Source organism: Pseudophryne corroboree, chromosome 3 (genome assembly GCF_028390025.1).
Source record: "Pseudophryne corroboree isolate aPseCor3 chromosome 3, aPseCor3.hap2, whole genome shotgun sequence".
NCBI lineage: Eukaryota > Metazoa > Chordata > Amphibia > Anura > Myobatrachidae > Pseudophryne > Pseudophryne corroboree.
Genome location: NC_086446.1, coordinates 35,749,562 through 35,766,537, shown reverse-complemented (window position 1 = coordinate 35,766,537; position 16,976 = coordinate 35,749,562). Strand labels below are relative to the sequence as shown.

At 48.2% G+C, this 16,976-nt stretch overlaps 1 protein-coding gene across 1 annotated transcript in view; it reads right to left on the bottom strand.

Annotated features, from left to right (window-relative positions):
• The window catches only part of LOC135057116 (uncharacterized), a 176,804-nt gene that overhangs the window by 110,894 nt on the left and 48,934 nt on the right, over positions 1–16,976 (bottom strand). Inside the window, 2 exon segments of the mRNA XM_063963015.1 lie at positions 6,914–7,274; positions 7,444–7,541. Coding sequence (XP_063819085.1) covers positions 6,914–7,274; positions 7,444–7,541 — 459 coding nt within the window.

Genomic DNA, 16,976 nt, shown 5'->3' with positions numbered 1-16,976 from the left:
AATTATTTGCCCCCCCCCCCCCCCCTCCATAATTGGCAGTATAGAGAGTGTGGCTTCGTTGGGATGGGCGTGGCTTACCATAAAGGGGTGTGACATTGCAGGAAAAGACTGCGTTATACCCCAGTTTTCCAACCTGCACGCCCAGACGGGAAAGAAAAATAATCCTGATTCATGCCCCTTACATTATTTGTAATTTTTCCTCCTTATAGTAATGCCCAGTATACATTATGCCACATACTGCAGTGGCCCTTAGACATTATGCCACACACTATAATGCACATGACACAATATGCAGACACCATAATGCCCCCGACACATTATGCCACACACCGTAATGACCCCGACACATTATGACATGAATCGCAATGCCCGTTATACATTATGCTACACACTGCAATGCCCCTGATACATTATACCACACACCGTAATGCCTGTGACACATTATGACAGGAATCGCAATGCCCGTTATACATTATGCTACACACTGCAATACCCCTGATACATTATAGCACATACAATGTCTTGACACAGTATAACACACACCACAATGAGCCTGAGACATTATACCACATATCACAATGCCCGCGACATAGTATACCATACACCGTAATGCCCGACACATTATGACACACACCGCAATGTCCGTGATACATTATGCCACACACCGTAATGCCCATTATACATTAAGTTCTACAGTAAGGCTTCTAATTACTTTTAAATTACCTGCTCGTTGCCAGGGGTTTCATGCTCTTGGTTCCATGCACGGTGCCAGGGGTTTTCATGCTCAGGGTGTCATGCTCGTTGCCAGGGGTTTCATGCACTGGGTGTTATGTTCGTTGCCAGCGGTTTCATGTTCTTGGTTCCATGCACGGTGCCAGGGGTTTTCATGCTCAGGGTGTCATGCTCGTTGCCAGGGGTTTCATGCAATGGGTGTCATGCTCGTAGCCAGCGGTTTCATGCTCTTGGTTCCATGCACGGTGCCAGGGGTTTTCATGCTCAGGGTGTCATGCTCGTTGCCAGGGGTTTCATGCACTGGGTGTCATGCTCGTTGCTAGGGGTTAGTGCTTGTTGCTAGGGCCGTGCTCCCGGTGCCACATATGCCCCCAATGCCAGATATTCCCCCACAGTGTCAGGTATATGCCTCCAGTGCCAGGTACATGCCCCCAGTGCCAAATATACCCCCCCCCCAGTGCCACATATGCCCCCTCAGTGCCTGCTCCCCCCAGTGCCAAATATTCCACCACAGTGCCACATATGCCCCCTCAGTGCCTACTCCCCCACAGTGCCAGCTATATGCCCCCAGTGCCAGATATTCCCCCACAGTGCCAAGTATATGCCCCCAGTGCCAGATATTCCTCCACAGTGCCAGGTATATGCCCCGAGTGCCAGATATTCCCCCACAGTGCTAGGTGTATGCCCCCAGTGCCAGATATTCCCCCACAGTGCCAGGTGTATGCCCCCAGTGCCAGATATTCCCCCACAGGGCCAGGTGTATGCCCCCAGTGCCAGATATTCCCCCACAGGGCCAGGTATATGCCCCCAGTGCCAGGTATTCCCCCACAGGGCCAGGTATATGCGCCCAGTGCCAGATCTTCCCCCACACAGTGCCAGGTATATGCCCCCAGTGCCAAATATACCCTCCTCCCCAGTGCCACATATGCCCCCCGCCCCAGGTCTTCCCCCCCCAGTGCCAGGTATATGTCCCCCAGTGCCAGGTATATGCCCCCCAGTGCCAGGTCTTCCCCCACAGTGCCAGGTATATGCCCCCCAGTGCCAGGTATATGCCCCCCAGTGCCAGGTCTTCCCCCACAGTGCCAGGTATATGCCCCCCAGTGCCAGGTATATGCCCCCCAGTGCCAGGTCTTCCCCCACAGTGCCAGGTATATGCCCCCCAGTGCCAGATATATGCCCCCCAGTGCCAGGTCTTCCCCCCCAGTGCCAGGTATATGCCCCCCCAGTGCCAGGTATATGCCCCCCAGTGCCAGGTATATGCCCCCCAGTGCCAGGTATATGCCCCCCAGTGCCAGGTATATGCCCCCCAGTGCCAGGTCTTCCCCCACAGTGCCAGGTATATTCCCCCAGTGCCAGGTATATGCCCCCCAGTGCCAGGTATATGCCCCACAGTGCCAGGTATATGCCCCCCAGTGCCAGGTCTTCCCCCACAGTGCCAGGTATATGCCCCCCAGTGCCAGGTATATGCCCCCCAGTGCCAGGTCTTCCCCCACAGTGCCAGGTATATGCCCCCCAGTGCCAGGTATATGCCCCCCAGTGCCAGGTCTTCTCCCACAGTGCCAGGTATATGCCCCCCAGTGCCAGGTATATGCCCCCCAGTGCCAGGTCTTCCCCCCAGTGCCAGGTATATGCCCCCCAGTGCCAGGTCTTCCCCCCCAGTGCCAGGTATATACCCCCCAGTGCCAGGTATATACTCCCCAGTGCCAGGTATATGCCCCACAGTGCCAGGTATATGCCCCCCAGTGCCAGGTATATGCCCCCCAGTGCCAGGTATATGCCCCCCAGTGCCAGGTCTTCCCCCACAGTGCCATGTATATACCCCCCAGTGCCAGGTCTTCCCCCACAGTGCCAGGTATATGCCCCCTAGTGCCAGGTATATGCCCCCAGTGCCTGCTCCCCCCCCTCCTTGTGTTGGAGGGACACGGAGCGCATAGCGCGTCTCTCCTATGTCCCTCATGGCTCTCCCCCGGCCGGTCTAATACAGGAAGTGCCGGTTCGTGAGCCAATCAGAGCTCACGAACGGCACTTCCTGTATTAGACCGGCCGGAGGAGAGAGAGCCAGGGAGGGACACAGGAGAGACGCGCTATGCGCTCCGTGTCCCTCCAACACAGCAGGGAGGGAGACCGCAGATTGACATGCGGACGCTCGTCCGCATGTCAATCTGTGTAAAGTCAGTGGCGCCCGTGCAGCCCCTCGCCCCCAAGCCACTGTGAGGACTGCGGGGGCAGTAGTTACGCCACTGCGAGGCGCCCTCTTCAGGTCAGGAGCCCGGCGGCAGCCGACTCCGCTGCCTCCCGGAGTTCCGCCTCTGCTCACACACCTCATTTAATTCCTCAGATGCAGGAAAAACTACAGGTAGTTTTTTCTCACCAAACATAATACCCTTTTTTGTGGTACCTGGGGTATTATCAGAAATGTGTAATACATTTTTCATTGCCTCAATCATGTAACGGGTGGACCTATTGGAGGGTACACTAGTCTCATCGTCGTCGACACTGGAGTCGGTATCCGTGTCGATATCTGTGTCTGTCATCTGAGGTAGCGGGCGTTTTAAAGCCCCTGATGACATTTGAGACGCTGGAACAGGCACAAGCTGAGTAGCCGGCTGTCCTATGTCGTCAAACCTTTTATGTAAGGAGTTGACACTGTCACGTAATTCCTTCCATAAGTCCATCCACACAGGTGTTGACCCCGCAGGGGTGACATCACATTCACAGGCATTTGTTCCGCCTCCACGTCATTTTCCTCATCATACATGTCGACACAGCAGTACCGACACACAGCACACACACAGGGAATGCTCTGACAGAGGACAGGACCCCACAAAGCCCTTTGGGGAGACAGAGGGAGAGTATGCCAGCACACACCAGAGCGCTATATACCACAGGGATATCACCTATAAAGAGTGTTTTCCCTTATAGCTGCATATATATATACATATATATATATATATATATATACACACACTATACTGCGCCTAAATTTGTGCCCCCCCTCTCTTTTTTACCCTTTCTGTAGTGCAGGACTGCAGGAGAGAGCCAGGGAGCGATCCTTCCAGCGGAGCTGTGAGGGAAAATGGCGCCAGTGTGCTGAGGGAGAAGGCTCCGCCCCTTTTTCGGCGGGCTTTCTCACGCTATTTTAATAATTCTGGCAGGGGTTAATATACACCTATATAGCCCCTGGGGCTATATATGGTGTCAGTTTGCCAGCCAAGGTGTTATTTATTGCTGCTCAGAGCGCCCCCCCCAGCGCCCTGCACCCATCAGTGACCGCAGTGTGTGGTGTGCATGAGGATAAATGGCGCACAGCTGCAGTGCTGTGCGCTACCTTGGAGAAGACAGAAGTCTTCAGCCGCCGATTTTCCCGGACCTTCTTGCTTCTGGCTCTGTAAGGGGGACGGCGGCGCGGCTCCGGGAACGGACGACGAGGTCAGGTCCTGTGTGCGATCCCTCTGGAGCTAATGGTGTCCAGTAGCCTAAGAAGCCCAAGCTACCACCACTTAGGTAGGTTCGCTTCTTCTCCCCTTAGTCCCTCGGTGCAGTGAGCCTGTTGCCAGCAGGTCTCACTGTAAAGATGTGCCCAGTCTCCTGCGGAGCCGTCTATTCCCCATGGTCCTTACAGAGTTCCCAGCATCCACTAGGACGTCAGAGAAAATGGATTCTTCGTAGAAGGTGTAACAGAGGGAAGGGAAGGTGACTTACTCACGGTTGCCATGGAAATCCACGCATCCAACACTTCCCCAAATAGAGTCTGACCTGTGTAGGGTAGGTTCTCCACACTTCTCCTGGATTCCGCATCTGCAGACCGTTGGAGTATCCAGAGTACCCTGCGAGCAGATACCAACATGGAGGATATCCATGCAATCAGCGTACCCAGGTCTTTCATGGATTCCACCATGAACCCCGCAGAATCCTGTATGTTACGTAAAAACAATTCAATGTCACTTCTATCCATTGTATCCAAATCCACTAGTAATGTGCCTGACCACTTCACTATGGCTTTAGAAATCCATGCACAGGCAATAGTGGGCCTTAACGCCACTCCGGAAGCAGTGTATATGGATTTGAGCGTAGTTTCAATTTTATGATCAGCCGGTTCTTTGAACACGGTAGATCCAGGGACAGGTAAAACCACCTTTTTAGACAGTCTGGAGACAGATGCGTCCACAATGGGTGGGTTAAACCATTTTTTCCTATCTTTCCCAGGGAAGGGAAAAGCAACCAGAACCCTATTCGGGATGTGAAATTTTTTCTCCGGATTTTCCCAGGATTTTTCAAATATAGCGTTTAATTCTTTAGACACGGGAAAGGTTAGCGGGGCTTTCTTATTGTCAGTGAAGTAAGCCTCCTCAACCTGCTCAGGTGTGGTGTCATTAATATTTAACACATCTCTAATGGGCTCAATCATGAGCTGCACGCCCTTAGCAAGGGATGCCACCCCCCTCAGCACATCCCCATCACCGTCTGCAGCATCAGAATCTGTATCCGTGTCATCTTGCATGATTTGGGCAAGTGCACGTTTCTGTGGGAACATGCTAGGAGATTTTGCAGGAATAGGGACAGAGCCTGATCAAACTGCCATAGACTTCAACACCTGAGTTTCAGTCTCAGTATTAGCTTTAACAATGGGAATCTGAGAAAAAGCATTACAATCCTGTGTACATGGAATGGATCCTCCTGAGAGGAAACATCTTCTGCAGCATACAGTATGACAGAGTCCCTAGACATGGCTATGTGAGATAGTACACACCTACACAGGCAAATGTCAGACACAGTCGTCGTCCCCTTCCCCCAAGGATGGACTGGCTCCTCCCTTTATGTCTGTGTACCTTAATAGGCTACACAGACCTTACACAGCCTCCCCCTCCCTTCCACAACCCCCTGGTACCGTACAAGATAGCTGGAGTTGATTTGGAGGTACAGCTCTCCCTGTCAGCGCTTCTGCAGGCAGGAAGATGGTGCTGAACACTGCTGGGTCTGCTCTGAGGAGAAGCTCCGCCCCTTTCATGGCGCTGTCTTTCCGCTCTTCTGAAGATTATACTGGCCGAAGGATAAGTGCTGGCAGCGATCCTGGGACCCAGACAGGCTTGGAGGTCAGTGTAGGGTGTTGGCACTGGTTCAGGGAGCCCCTCACAGTGCCGCACTATGTACCGCTGAGCCCCGGAGCGCAGTTAGTACTGCGCTCCATACCCTGTTGCCGCCATCTTCACACCGGCTCCCCGCTTGCTAGGGGGGCCGGTGACTGACTCACCACCGATCTTCTGGCTCTGTAAGGGGGTGGCGCTGGGGTGAGCGATCACCTGTGGCGGGAAACGTTCAATCCCCTCAGGAGCTCAGTGTCCTGTCAGCGGAGATAGTGGCTCAGACCCCGCAGGGTGGACACTGCTCCCCCCCATTAGTCCCAAGAAGCAGGGAGGCTGTTGCCAGCAGCCTCCCTGTAAAATAATAAACTCTAAAAAAACTTTTACCAGAGAAGTTCTGTAGAGCTCCCCTAGCTGTGACCGGCTCCTCCGGGCACATTTTCTAAACTGAGTCTGGTAGGAGGGGCATAAAGGGAGGAGCCAGCCCACACTCTCAAACCCTTAATGGGCCAGTCTATACCTCATGGTACTAATGTGGACCCCAGCATCCTCTAGGATATAAGAGAAATGTGACTCATATACAGTACCCTGCAAAAGTTTGGGCAAGTGTGGAAAAAATCTGCAATACCATTATGGAGGCATCTGATTGGCTCCAAATGTATTCTGCAGCAGGGCAACAACCCCAAACATACAGCCAATGTCCTTAAGAACTATCTTCAGCGTAAAAAAGAACATGGAGTCCTGGAAGTGATGATATGGCCCCCACAGTTGATCTCAACTTCATCGAGTCTGTCTGGGATTACATAAAGAGATAGAAGGATATGAGCAAGCCGACATCCACAGATCTGTGGTGAGTTCTCCAAGATGTTTCGAACCTCCCTGCTGAGTTCCCTCAAAAAATGTGTGCATGCGTATCTATTTTGAAAGCATTATTGATTTGATTTAGATTTCTCTACTGTTCTTTCACTTTGCACTTTGTTAATTGATAAAAATAAACTATTAACACTTCTATTTTTGAAAACGTTCTTACATTGCAGAATTTTGTCCACACCTGCCTAAAACATTTCCATAGTACTGTATGTAATGTGTTTATTACTCACCTGTGCTGATATCTGTAGGGATTTCTTCCTCCTTACACCGCTGATCACCCCTCACATACGTCTCTTCTTCTCCCTCTATATCTTCTGCCTTTATATCCGTTAAAAACGTCTCTTCTTCTCCCTCTATATATTCTACCTTCATATCAGTCACATACGTCTCTTCTTCTCCCTTTATATCAATCACATACGTCTCTTCTTCTCCCTCTATATCTTCTGCCTTCATATCAATCACATACGTCTCTTCTTCTCCCTCTGTATCTTCTGCCTTCATATTAGTCATATACGTTTCTTCTTCTCCCTCTTTATCTTCTGCTTTCATATCGGTCACATACATCTCTTCTTCTTTCTCTATAACTTTTATCTTAAAGTAAGTAATATACTCATAATTAATACACAAAACATTAAAATAACACTTTACTAATGTCATTGAGGTAAAACGTAGAATATCATTGAATAAGACACACACAGATGCATTACATCTTATATAGTGAAAAGTCTCTTTATTTGGCGAGACCCTAAATCCCACCTACCTGATCCTCCTGTGGGATCCTGTGATTCTCCTCTGTACAATCCTGGGAATACAGAGGACGGGGACATCTCTCTGGGGTATCTCTGTTACTGGGTCCATCTGTAGGAGACACACGGTGACTGAGTACATTGTAAACATGCTTGAAAGTTTGTGAACCCTTCAGAATTTTCTATATCTCTGCTGAAATGTGGCCTAAAAACGATCTCAGAAGTTCTAAACGTAGATAAAGAGAACCAAACCAGACAAATGAGACAATAAAATTTATACGTGCTCATTTTTTTACTGAGGAAAATGATCCAATATAATATCTGTGAATGGCAAAAGTATGTTATCCTTTAGGCTTAGCAGATATGGTCAGTCACAAATACAGGAAACATAAATGAGAGACGCTATAGTACATATATAAAGGAGGTAAGTAGAACAAACATCAAGGATTACAGCCTGAACTGGTACAAGATAGAATCAGGAGGTAACAGAAACACGGAGCGATATTATCAAATGCAAAATAGGTGACCAAACTTTCAGTGCAATTAATAACGTAGCAGAACTGCAAAGTCAATGCAGTTTACAGGCGTGTGTGAAAACAGGTAGGGGGGGGTGACCACAGCATGAGATTATATAGGAAATTATAGACCAGTTTGTAGAGCGATTAGAATTGATGGTTGAGGTAACCATGGGTCTCCTGGAGTCCAGTGCTCAGGAGGACGGGAACTCTATGTTCAGCAGAAAGCCAGGGAGTCCAAACTTGGGAGAAGACATGGCCCCTGTTCTCGAAGATAATAGGTAATCTCCTCCATGGCTGCTACATGCTATATCTGATGTTTAAGCGCTGAAATAGATGGGGGAGAAACCTTTTTTACAGTTAAGGGCTATTGGAGATTTTGCCATCGACAGAGCATGCATGAGCAGTTTCCTCGAGAATTTATCAAGATCTGGTGGAGGGTTGCATAAGAGGAAGAACCAGGGGTCCAAGAGAGAGCTTAATAGAACATGAACCGAATCCCAGAAGGGTACAATATTTGGCCATGTCCACCAGATATGCAGCATAGTGCCTCTATGGCAGCAGCTCCGCCAACAATCGGGGGACGAGGAGGGGAACATTTTATGAAGTCCTACACTAGGGTATAGTACCACCGGTAATAGATTTTATATGATGTTTGTTTTATTTCAATAGAGATGAAGCATTTAGCAATCCCTGGTCTCACCTCTTCCCACATCTCGTCAACTGCTGGGTGTCCAAGATCTTTTTCCCATTCAGTCTCATGAAATCTCGGGGAGGAGAGGGTTACATCAAAGCAGATAAAGTGGGAGATTAAGTCTTTGGTTAAGGGGCAATGTTTGCAGAGATAATCAAAGGGTGTAAAGTCTCTGAGTACAGAAATAGAGGGCAAGGAGCACAGGAAATTAGAGATTTGGAAAAATTCAAAAGGGGCTGAGCGTCTAGGATGGATATTTCTGTAGGAGTTCCGCTAAAGACAACCACTGACCTTGTTCACAAAAATCTGCCGGGAATTTAAGGTCAATCTTGGACCAAGCATATGCTCTCATGGCAAAGGAACCTGGGGGAAATGCGGAGTTAAACCATATGGAGGTCAAAGTGGATAGTAAGGCAGTATGGTCCAATTTAAGCGAGTGTCGATTCCAGAGTGAGATTTTGAATTTGAGGATAAGAAGCAATTTAGAGGAAAGAGGTTGTTTTGAGGAGGGCAAGCAACATAAGGGGTTCAGGTCGGAAAGGTTGAGATGGGCGGATTCTAAGTCAAGCCAAGCGGTAGAGCCTGAAGGTGCATAGGAGGAGACAATTTGTGACAAGTGGGAGGCCAGGTAATAAAATGTAATGTCTGGGAGGCCTTTACCACCTGCAGCTACCAGCCTTTTGAAAACAGCAGCTCAGTTCCAGGGGAATCTGTGGTTCCAGATGAAACAAATGAATGCCTTCTGGATGTCTCAAAGGAAATTAACTGGTACAGTCACAGGGAGGGTTTCAAATCAGTAGAGCCACTTCAAGGGTGGCTTTTATGAAACTCCAGAAGATCCTATCAAACGCTTTTTCAGCTTCGAGGGGAAAACATGATAGTAGGGAATTTCCTTGAGTTCGCAATATGAATAAGGTAGACCACACATCTGGTATTGACTCTGGCCTGGCGGCCGGGAATAAAGCCAACCTGGTCGTAGTGGACCAGGGGAGGGAGAAGAGTGTTCAATCGATTCGCCGAAATTTTAGCATATATCTTTAGGTGAAGGAGGGAGATGGGCTTATAGCTGGCACAATTAAGCAAATCTTTGCCTTCCTTGGGAATCACGACAATTATTGCCTCTAGCATTTTAGGAGGGAAATAGTCTCCCTGGAGAACACTATTAAAGAGGGTGTGCAGGTGGTGGGCAAGCTGATCCAAGAACCTCTTGTAGTAAACCAGCCGTGAACCCATCTGGACTGGGGGACTTACCAGATTTCTGAGATTTCACTACTAGTTAAATTTCATCCAATGAAATCTCAGCATTGAGATGCTCGAAGACAGCACTGGGTAGCTGAGGAAGGTGGGATTTAGCAAGAAAGTCAGATCAGCTGGGAAATGGGAATGTGAGGTGGAGTAACGGAGTGACCCTTAAGGTTATAAAGATTGAAGTAATACGATTGAAATGCAGCTCTAATTGCCATTGGATCATGGTTGAGTTTGCCATGGGAGTTGCCCATGGAAATTATAGTTCTACGAAGAGTAGCTGAGTGGAGACGAGCTGCAAGAATTTTGTCCACTTTATCTCCCTTCTCATAGAAAGCTTGGCAAAGCCATCAAAGGCATTTTAGCCACTTGTTTAGAGAGAAGGTCAAGTTCAACCTTGGTGACACGGAGTGCAGCCAAAGTAGCAGGAGTAGGAGTCACCTTGTTGTTAGGGTCTCCTGCCCTGTGCTGCCACGTCGTCATGGCAACCGGGAGACAAGTGCTAGTGGAGTAACCTGAGCGCAGCTGATACTCCGGTTCGGGTCTTTTGCTGTGCAGTGGTTATAGGCTCTGTGCACGGCAGGGGATCCGGTGCTGGTTTTTGTGCTCACAGTCTGTGAGGTCTGAGTGGGGCGTGGACAGCACCTGCTTTATAAGGCCTCTTTTCAGGGTAAGCAGATGCTGCTGAATCTTTGTTGGTTAGTCAGTTCATGAAGGTTAGCCAGTACTGTGTGGCTTTGTATTTGTTTGTTGCTTGCTGCGGATAGGCCTGGGGATTTGGTGTTGCACTCTGCCGGTCCAGACCTAGCAGTAAGACTGGAGTCAGTCGTTTAGCTTGCTGGGGTTCTGTTACTGCTCTGTGAACTTGGCAAGTTTGCGGCTGTATTCTAAGACTTGCCTGTCTAATCCTGTCTCACTGTGCTGGGTGTCAGGGGTCAGTTTGGTGGCAGTAAGCTAAAACCTGTGCACTGCAAGTGAGAATTAGGATTGTGGAGATTCTCCTTGTGTCTATCATTCCATCTCTGACCAAGGAGTTTACTGCCACACCCGTTGGTAACCCTTTAGGGTTTTGCTGTTGCCCTTAGCAACAGCATTTCGGGTTCTCTACGTATTAAAACACAACATCTTGCTTTTCCATCTGAGCAGTTCTAATACAAGGGAGATACCCAGTTCCTTAGCCTCTGGGCTTCTCTGTTCACTTTGTGTGTGTTTTGTTGCCCTATCACCTTCTGTGTACATTATGTCATATTCCCCAGTTTGTCTGTGAGTCCATCTGTTTTGCATAACAGTTCAAACACCAGTACATTCCTGCAGACACCGGAGTGCATAACAGTTCTGACACCAGTACTTTCCTGCAGGCACTGGTGTGCATAACATATTCAGCAGCCTAATACTCCTGTTGAAATTTTGTGGGAATATGGAGCATACCCCTCAAAATGCGTTGCAACAGGTGGTCGATCAGGTGCAGGTCCTGACTCGACAATTTAATGATTTGTCCATTAAAATGCACACCTCCCAGGCTGCTGGCGGAGCTCCCGCAGCGGCAGCACCTGCAGGGGTTAAGGAGCCGAAAGTAAATCTCCCGGATCGTTTTTCTGGAGATCGCTCGCAGTTCTTTTGTTTCAAGGAGAGCTGCAAGCTATACTTCCGGCTTGGGCCTCAGTCTTCTGGGTCGGAGATTCAGCGGGTGGGCATAGTGATTTCCTTGCTACAAGGAGACCCACAGGTCTGGGCATATGGGTTGCAGCCTGACTGTCCGTCGCTTAAAAGTGTTGATGCTTTTTTTACGGCACTGGGCATGTTGTATGATGACCCTGACAAGACGGCCTCAGCCGAGGCTCAGATTTCGATCCTTAAGCAAGGGCGAAGGCCAGTTGAGGTTTACTGTACGGAGTTTCGGAGGTTGGCCCATGATACCCAGTGGAATGACCCAGCCCTGAGACACCAGTACCGAAGAGGTCTTTCTAACCAGATAAAGGACCAACTGGTACAATATCCCTTGCCTGATAGCTTGGATCAGCTCATGCAGTTATCCATCCGGGTGGATAGACGGCTGAGAGAGCGTAGGCTTGAAAGGGAGACTGAGATTTCCTTCCTTCCCAAGGGAACCTCAGACTCTGAGGAATTTTCTGAGGAGCCTATGCAGATTGGGGCTACCCGCCTCTCCTCGCGTGAGAAGACGCGGAGGAGACAGCAGGGGTTGTGTTTGTACTGTGGGAATAAAGGTCATGTGGTAGTATCATGCCCAGAAAAGCCGGAAAACTTCAGGGCCTGAGGGTGATGGGAAATATCCTGTCAGGCCAGAAGTCAGAACTTCCCAAGAAGACTTTTATCATTCCGGTGACCTTGAAGATCCTCGGTCAAACTGTGAAGACTGAGGCCTTTGTGGACAGTGGGGCCGACGGGGTTTTTATGGACCGCCAATTCGCCCTGAAACACTCTGTTCCCTTAGTACCCTTGGCATCGGAAATTGAGATTTGTGGGTTAAACGGGGAACCATTATCCCAAGGTAAAATTACCTCTTGCACTAGCCAGATTTCTGTCAGCTTGTCGTCAGGCTACCATCCGCAGTCTAATGGGCAGACTGAAAGGGTGAACCAGTCCTTGGAGCAGTTCCTCAGGTGTTATGTCTCCAAGTGTCAGACTGACTGGGTTGCTCATCTGTCCATGGCGGAGTTTGCCTATAACAACGCGGCTCACTCTGCTACAGGGATCTCTCCCTTCCTTTGTGTGTATGGGCATCATCCTAAGGCCAATTCTTTTGACCCCCTGGACTCCACGCCTGGTGGTTCCTCTGTGGTTTCGGTCCTTAGAGGTATTTGGCGGAAAGTGAAGAAAGCCCTTGTGTCTGTGTCATTAGTGACCAAAAGGGTTTTTGATAAGCGGAAAAGACCCTGCAGCTTCAAATTAGGAGACTTCGTCTGGTTGTCTACCAAGAATTTGAAGTTGAGACAGCCATCTCATAAGTTAGGGCCCCGGTTCATCGGCCCTTATAAGATCACCAGGGTTATCAATCCGGTGGCATTTCAGTTAGATCTGCCCCGTTCTTTGGGTATCAATAAAACATTTCATTGTTCCCTTTTAAAACGGGCGATTAGTAATCCTTCTTCCAGTGGAAGACCTTCCCCTCTTCTGATACGTGGCCAGAGGGAGTTTGTTGTTGAAAGGATTCTTGACTCCAAGGTGGTTCGGGGTCGGCTGTCATTTTTGGTGCACTGGAAGGGGTATGGCCCGGAGGAGCGGTCGTGGGTGCGCAGTTGTGATCTTCATGCCCCCAGACTGATACGCTCTTTCTTCTCGCAGTTCCCCGATAAACCCGGTGGTAGGGGTTCTTTGACCCCTCGTCAGAGGGGGGGTACTGTTAGGGTCTCCTGCCCTGTGCTGCCACGTCGTCATGGCAACCGGGAGACAAGTGCTAGTGGAGTAACCTGAGCGCAGCTGATACTCCGGTTCGGGTCTTTTGCTGTGCAGTGGTTATAGGCTCTGTGCACGGCAGGGGATCCGGTGCTGGTTTTTGTGCTCACAGTCTGTGAGGTCTGAGTGGGGCGTGGACAGCACCTGCTTTATAAGGCCTCTTTTCAGGGTAAGCAGATGCTGCTGAATCTTTGTTGGTTAGTCAGTTCATGAAGGTTAGCCAGTACTGTGTGGCTTTGTATTTGTTTGTTGCTTGCTGCGGATAGGCCTGGGGATTTGGTGTTGCACTCTGCCGGTCCAGACCTAGCAGTAAGACTGGAGTCAGTCGTTTAGCTTGCTGGGGTTCTGTTACTGCTCTGTGAACTTGGCAAGTTTGCGGCTGTATTCTAAGACTTGCCTGTCTAATCCTGTCTCACTGTGCTGGGTGTCAGGGGTCAGTTTGGTGGCAGTAAGCTAAAACCTGTGCACTGCAAGTGAGAATTAGGATTGTGGAGATTCTCCTTGTGTCTATCATTCCATCTCTGACCAAGGAGTTTACTGCCACACCCGTTGGTAACCCTTTAGGGTTTTGCTGTTGCCCTTAGCAACAGCATTTCGGGTTCTCTACGTATTAAAACACAACATCTTGCTTTTCCATCTGAGCAGTTCTAATACAAGGGAGATACCCAGTTCCTTAGCCTCTGGGCTTCTCTGTTCACTTTGTGTGTGTTTTGTTGCCCTATCACCTTCTGTGTACATTATGTCATATTCCCCAGTTTGTCTGTGAGTCCATCTGTTTTGCATAACAGTTCAAACACCAGTACATTCCTGCAGACACTGGAGTGCATAACAGTTCTGACACCAGTACTTTCCTGCAGGCACTGGTGTGCATAACACTTGTGGGCATATTCTAAAGTATGAAGTCTAAGAGAGAGAGAGTTGAGGTGGGTAAGGGATATTTTCCTATTCCTAGTGTCAGGGCCGACTGTTTTTGTGAATCTGTTAACCCTGGACCAACCGAAGGTGTAGGTGCTGGAGTATGGTGAAAACCGGGAGGACGAAGAAAGTTCACTTTCATATATTTATTAAAAGACAATGACTCCAATAATGAGTTAAATGACAATCATTAGTCACCGTACGTAAACTGACGTACTGCAATGAATGGCATAATAAGCAGGGACAGTATTATAGATGCATTGAAGAAATGATCATACAACCGAGTTTAAACAGGCTTGAGAATGAATGAAGAATTGTCCAAATGAAGCAATGATTGGTGCCAAACTGAAGGAGTATTAACTGGATATTGTAGACATAAATGAATAACTGAAGACTTGTACTGAAGCTTAAAGGTTAAACTGGAAGGCTGTGAAGAATTGTCCTTGAATGATGCAACAATGAAGATACAATACTGAAGGAAATACTTGCAGTTTGTGAAGATAATACTTGAAGCACTTTGAAGAGCTGCAGCAGACGACAACAGTGAAGAATGAGTTAAACTGTATGATGAGAGAACGAGAACCAGAGTTAAATAGAAACTTCTACAGACTGTGTGATTATAGCAGGCAGTCACTGAACAAACAGGGAAACCTCATAGGACTCCGGGAATCCACTTGTTGCCACTTGGAGAGCGATTAACTGACAGCACAGCAGGGAGCTGGTGGATCTCTTGCGGTGAAGGCTGCAGGCAGACCCCCCTGGGAGCGGAGGCGATATCAGAACCACACAGAATACCATGGAGAGAGCACAGAGCTAGGGCATAGAGTAGATACAACAAAGCACTGTCTCAGAGTAACATAAACCCAGCCTACTTAAAGGCAGCACAAGCACGGGATTGGCTAACACTTACCCACAGGTGTAGCACAAGTGCTCATTTGGTCTCCAACATGTCCACCTCCTATAGTGCAGACACACAGCAGCGCCTTCGGCCATTCGGTCCCCGCACTCCCGGCTCCCAGAACCTACTTCACCATTGCCGCTGACCACGCTGCTTCCTCAACGGCTGCACAGCACCACGAGCAACTGCAGCGGCAACGGATGGACCCCTGTACCCCTTGCCTTTAAGGATGGACTCAGGACACCTTTGAGCTTTGTCAGGATTCTTGGAGTAGAATTTTTGTACCAGTCTTGGAGCATGAACATCTTTGGCAAAAACCCAAGACCTCTTCTGGACCATAACCCTTCCAATCAACAAGAAACTTAAGACGTCCATATCGACGATGTGAGTCCACAATCTCCTTAACCTCAAACTCCTCATCCTGCAAAGAGTGAACTTTAGGAGGTTTGGGCAGGGCAGCACGAAACTTATTGAGAATCAAAGGTATCAACAACGATGTATGAAAGGCGTTAGGAATTTTAAAAGAATGTGGCAACTTGATTTTGTATGCCACGGGATTGAGTACCTTTTCTATGGGAAAAGGACCAATAAACTTGGGAGCAAACTTCGTAAAAGGAACTTTGAACTTGAGATTGTGAGTAGAAATCCAAACTTGGTCTCCTACCTTTTAGTTTGGTACAGCCTTACGTTTTCTATCTGCAAAAGATTTAGAACGAGCAGAGAATTTAAACAATGACTTGCGCACACAACTCCAGATTCAAGACAAACGTTGAAGCACTTGATCTGCTGCTGGAATGTCTTGAGCTGGCAATGGATGGCACACGAGGATGATAACCAAAGTTAGTATAAAACGGTGTAGATCCTGAAAATGAACGAAAAAGATTATTATGAGCGAATTCTGTCAATGGAAGGTAATCAATCCAATCCTGTGAGGAAGATATGTATAACCGGAGAAATGTTTCAAGATCTTCATTTACACTCTGTTTGTCCATCTGTCTGGGGATGATATGACGAAGAAAAATTCAAACTTAATGTTTAAAGATGAACAAAGCGACCTCCAGAACTTGGCTACAAACTGTGTTCCCCAATAAGAAATTATTTCTTGAGGAAGGCCATGCAATTTAAACATCTCAGAAATGAATAATCTGGCTAGTGAAGGGGCTGATGGTAATCCAGTTAATGGAATGAAATGTGTAATTTTCGAAAATCGATCCACTAATCACCAAAATGGTATTCCGCCCTTTTGATGGAGGTAAATCAGTCACGAAATCCATTGAGATAGGAGTCCACAGTTGTTTGGGTATAGATAACGGATGTAACAAACCTGGAGGAGAACACCTGGGACTCTTACGTTGTGCACATTTAGGACATGCTGCTATAAACTCTTGAATATCGGTTTTAAGACGTGGCCACCAGTAAGACTGTTGAATAAATTTGAGAGTCTTTAGGACCCCAGGATGACCCATGAAGGATGAAGCCCAGGTAAGTAGTCGTTTTCGAAGATTTGTGGCGACAAAGGTTTTCCCAGGCGGAGGAATCGGGACCGGAGAAATTAGAGTCGTTAAAAAGGATGAATGACTCACAATGACTTGATTCATGGTAGTATCATTTGACTCGGAAGAATTGAAGGACCGAGAAAGGGCATCTTCCTTTTTATTTTGAGACCTGGATGATAGGTGAGCTTGCAATTAAATCGGGTGAAGAAAAGAGCCCATCGAGCTTGCCGTGGATTCAAACATGATCAGACTGCAGATAAAAAAGATTTTTATGATCAGTATATACCGTGATGGGATGTTATGCTCCCTCTAGAAGGTATCTCCACTCTTCAAACAATAATTTGATAGCAATTAATTCCTGCTCCCCAAT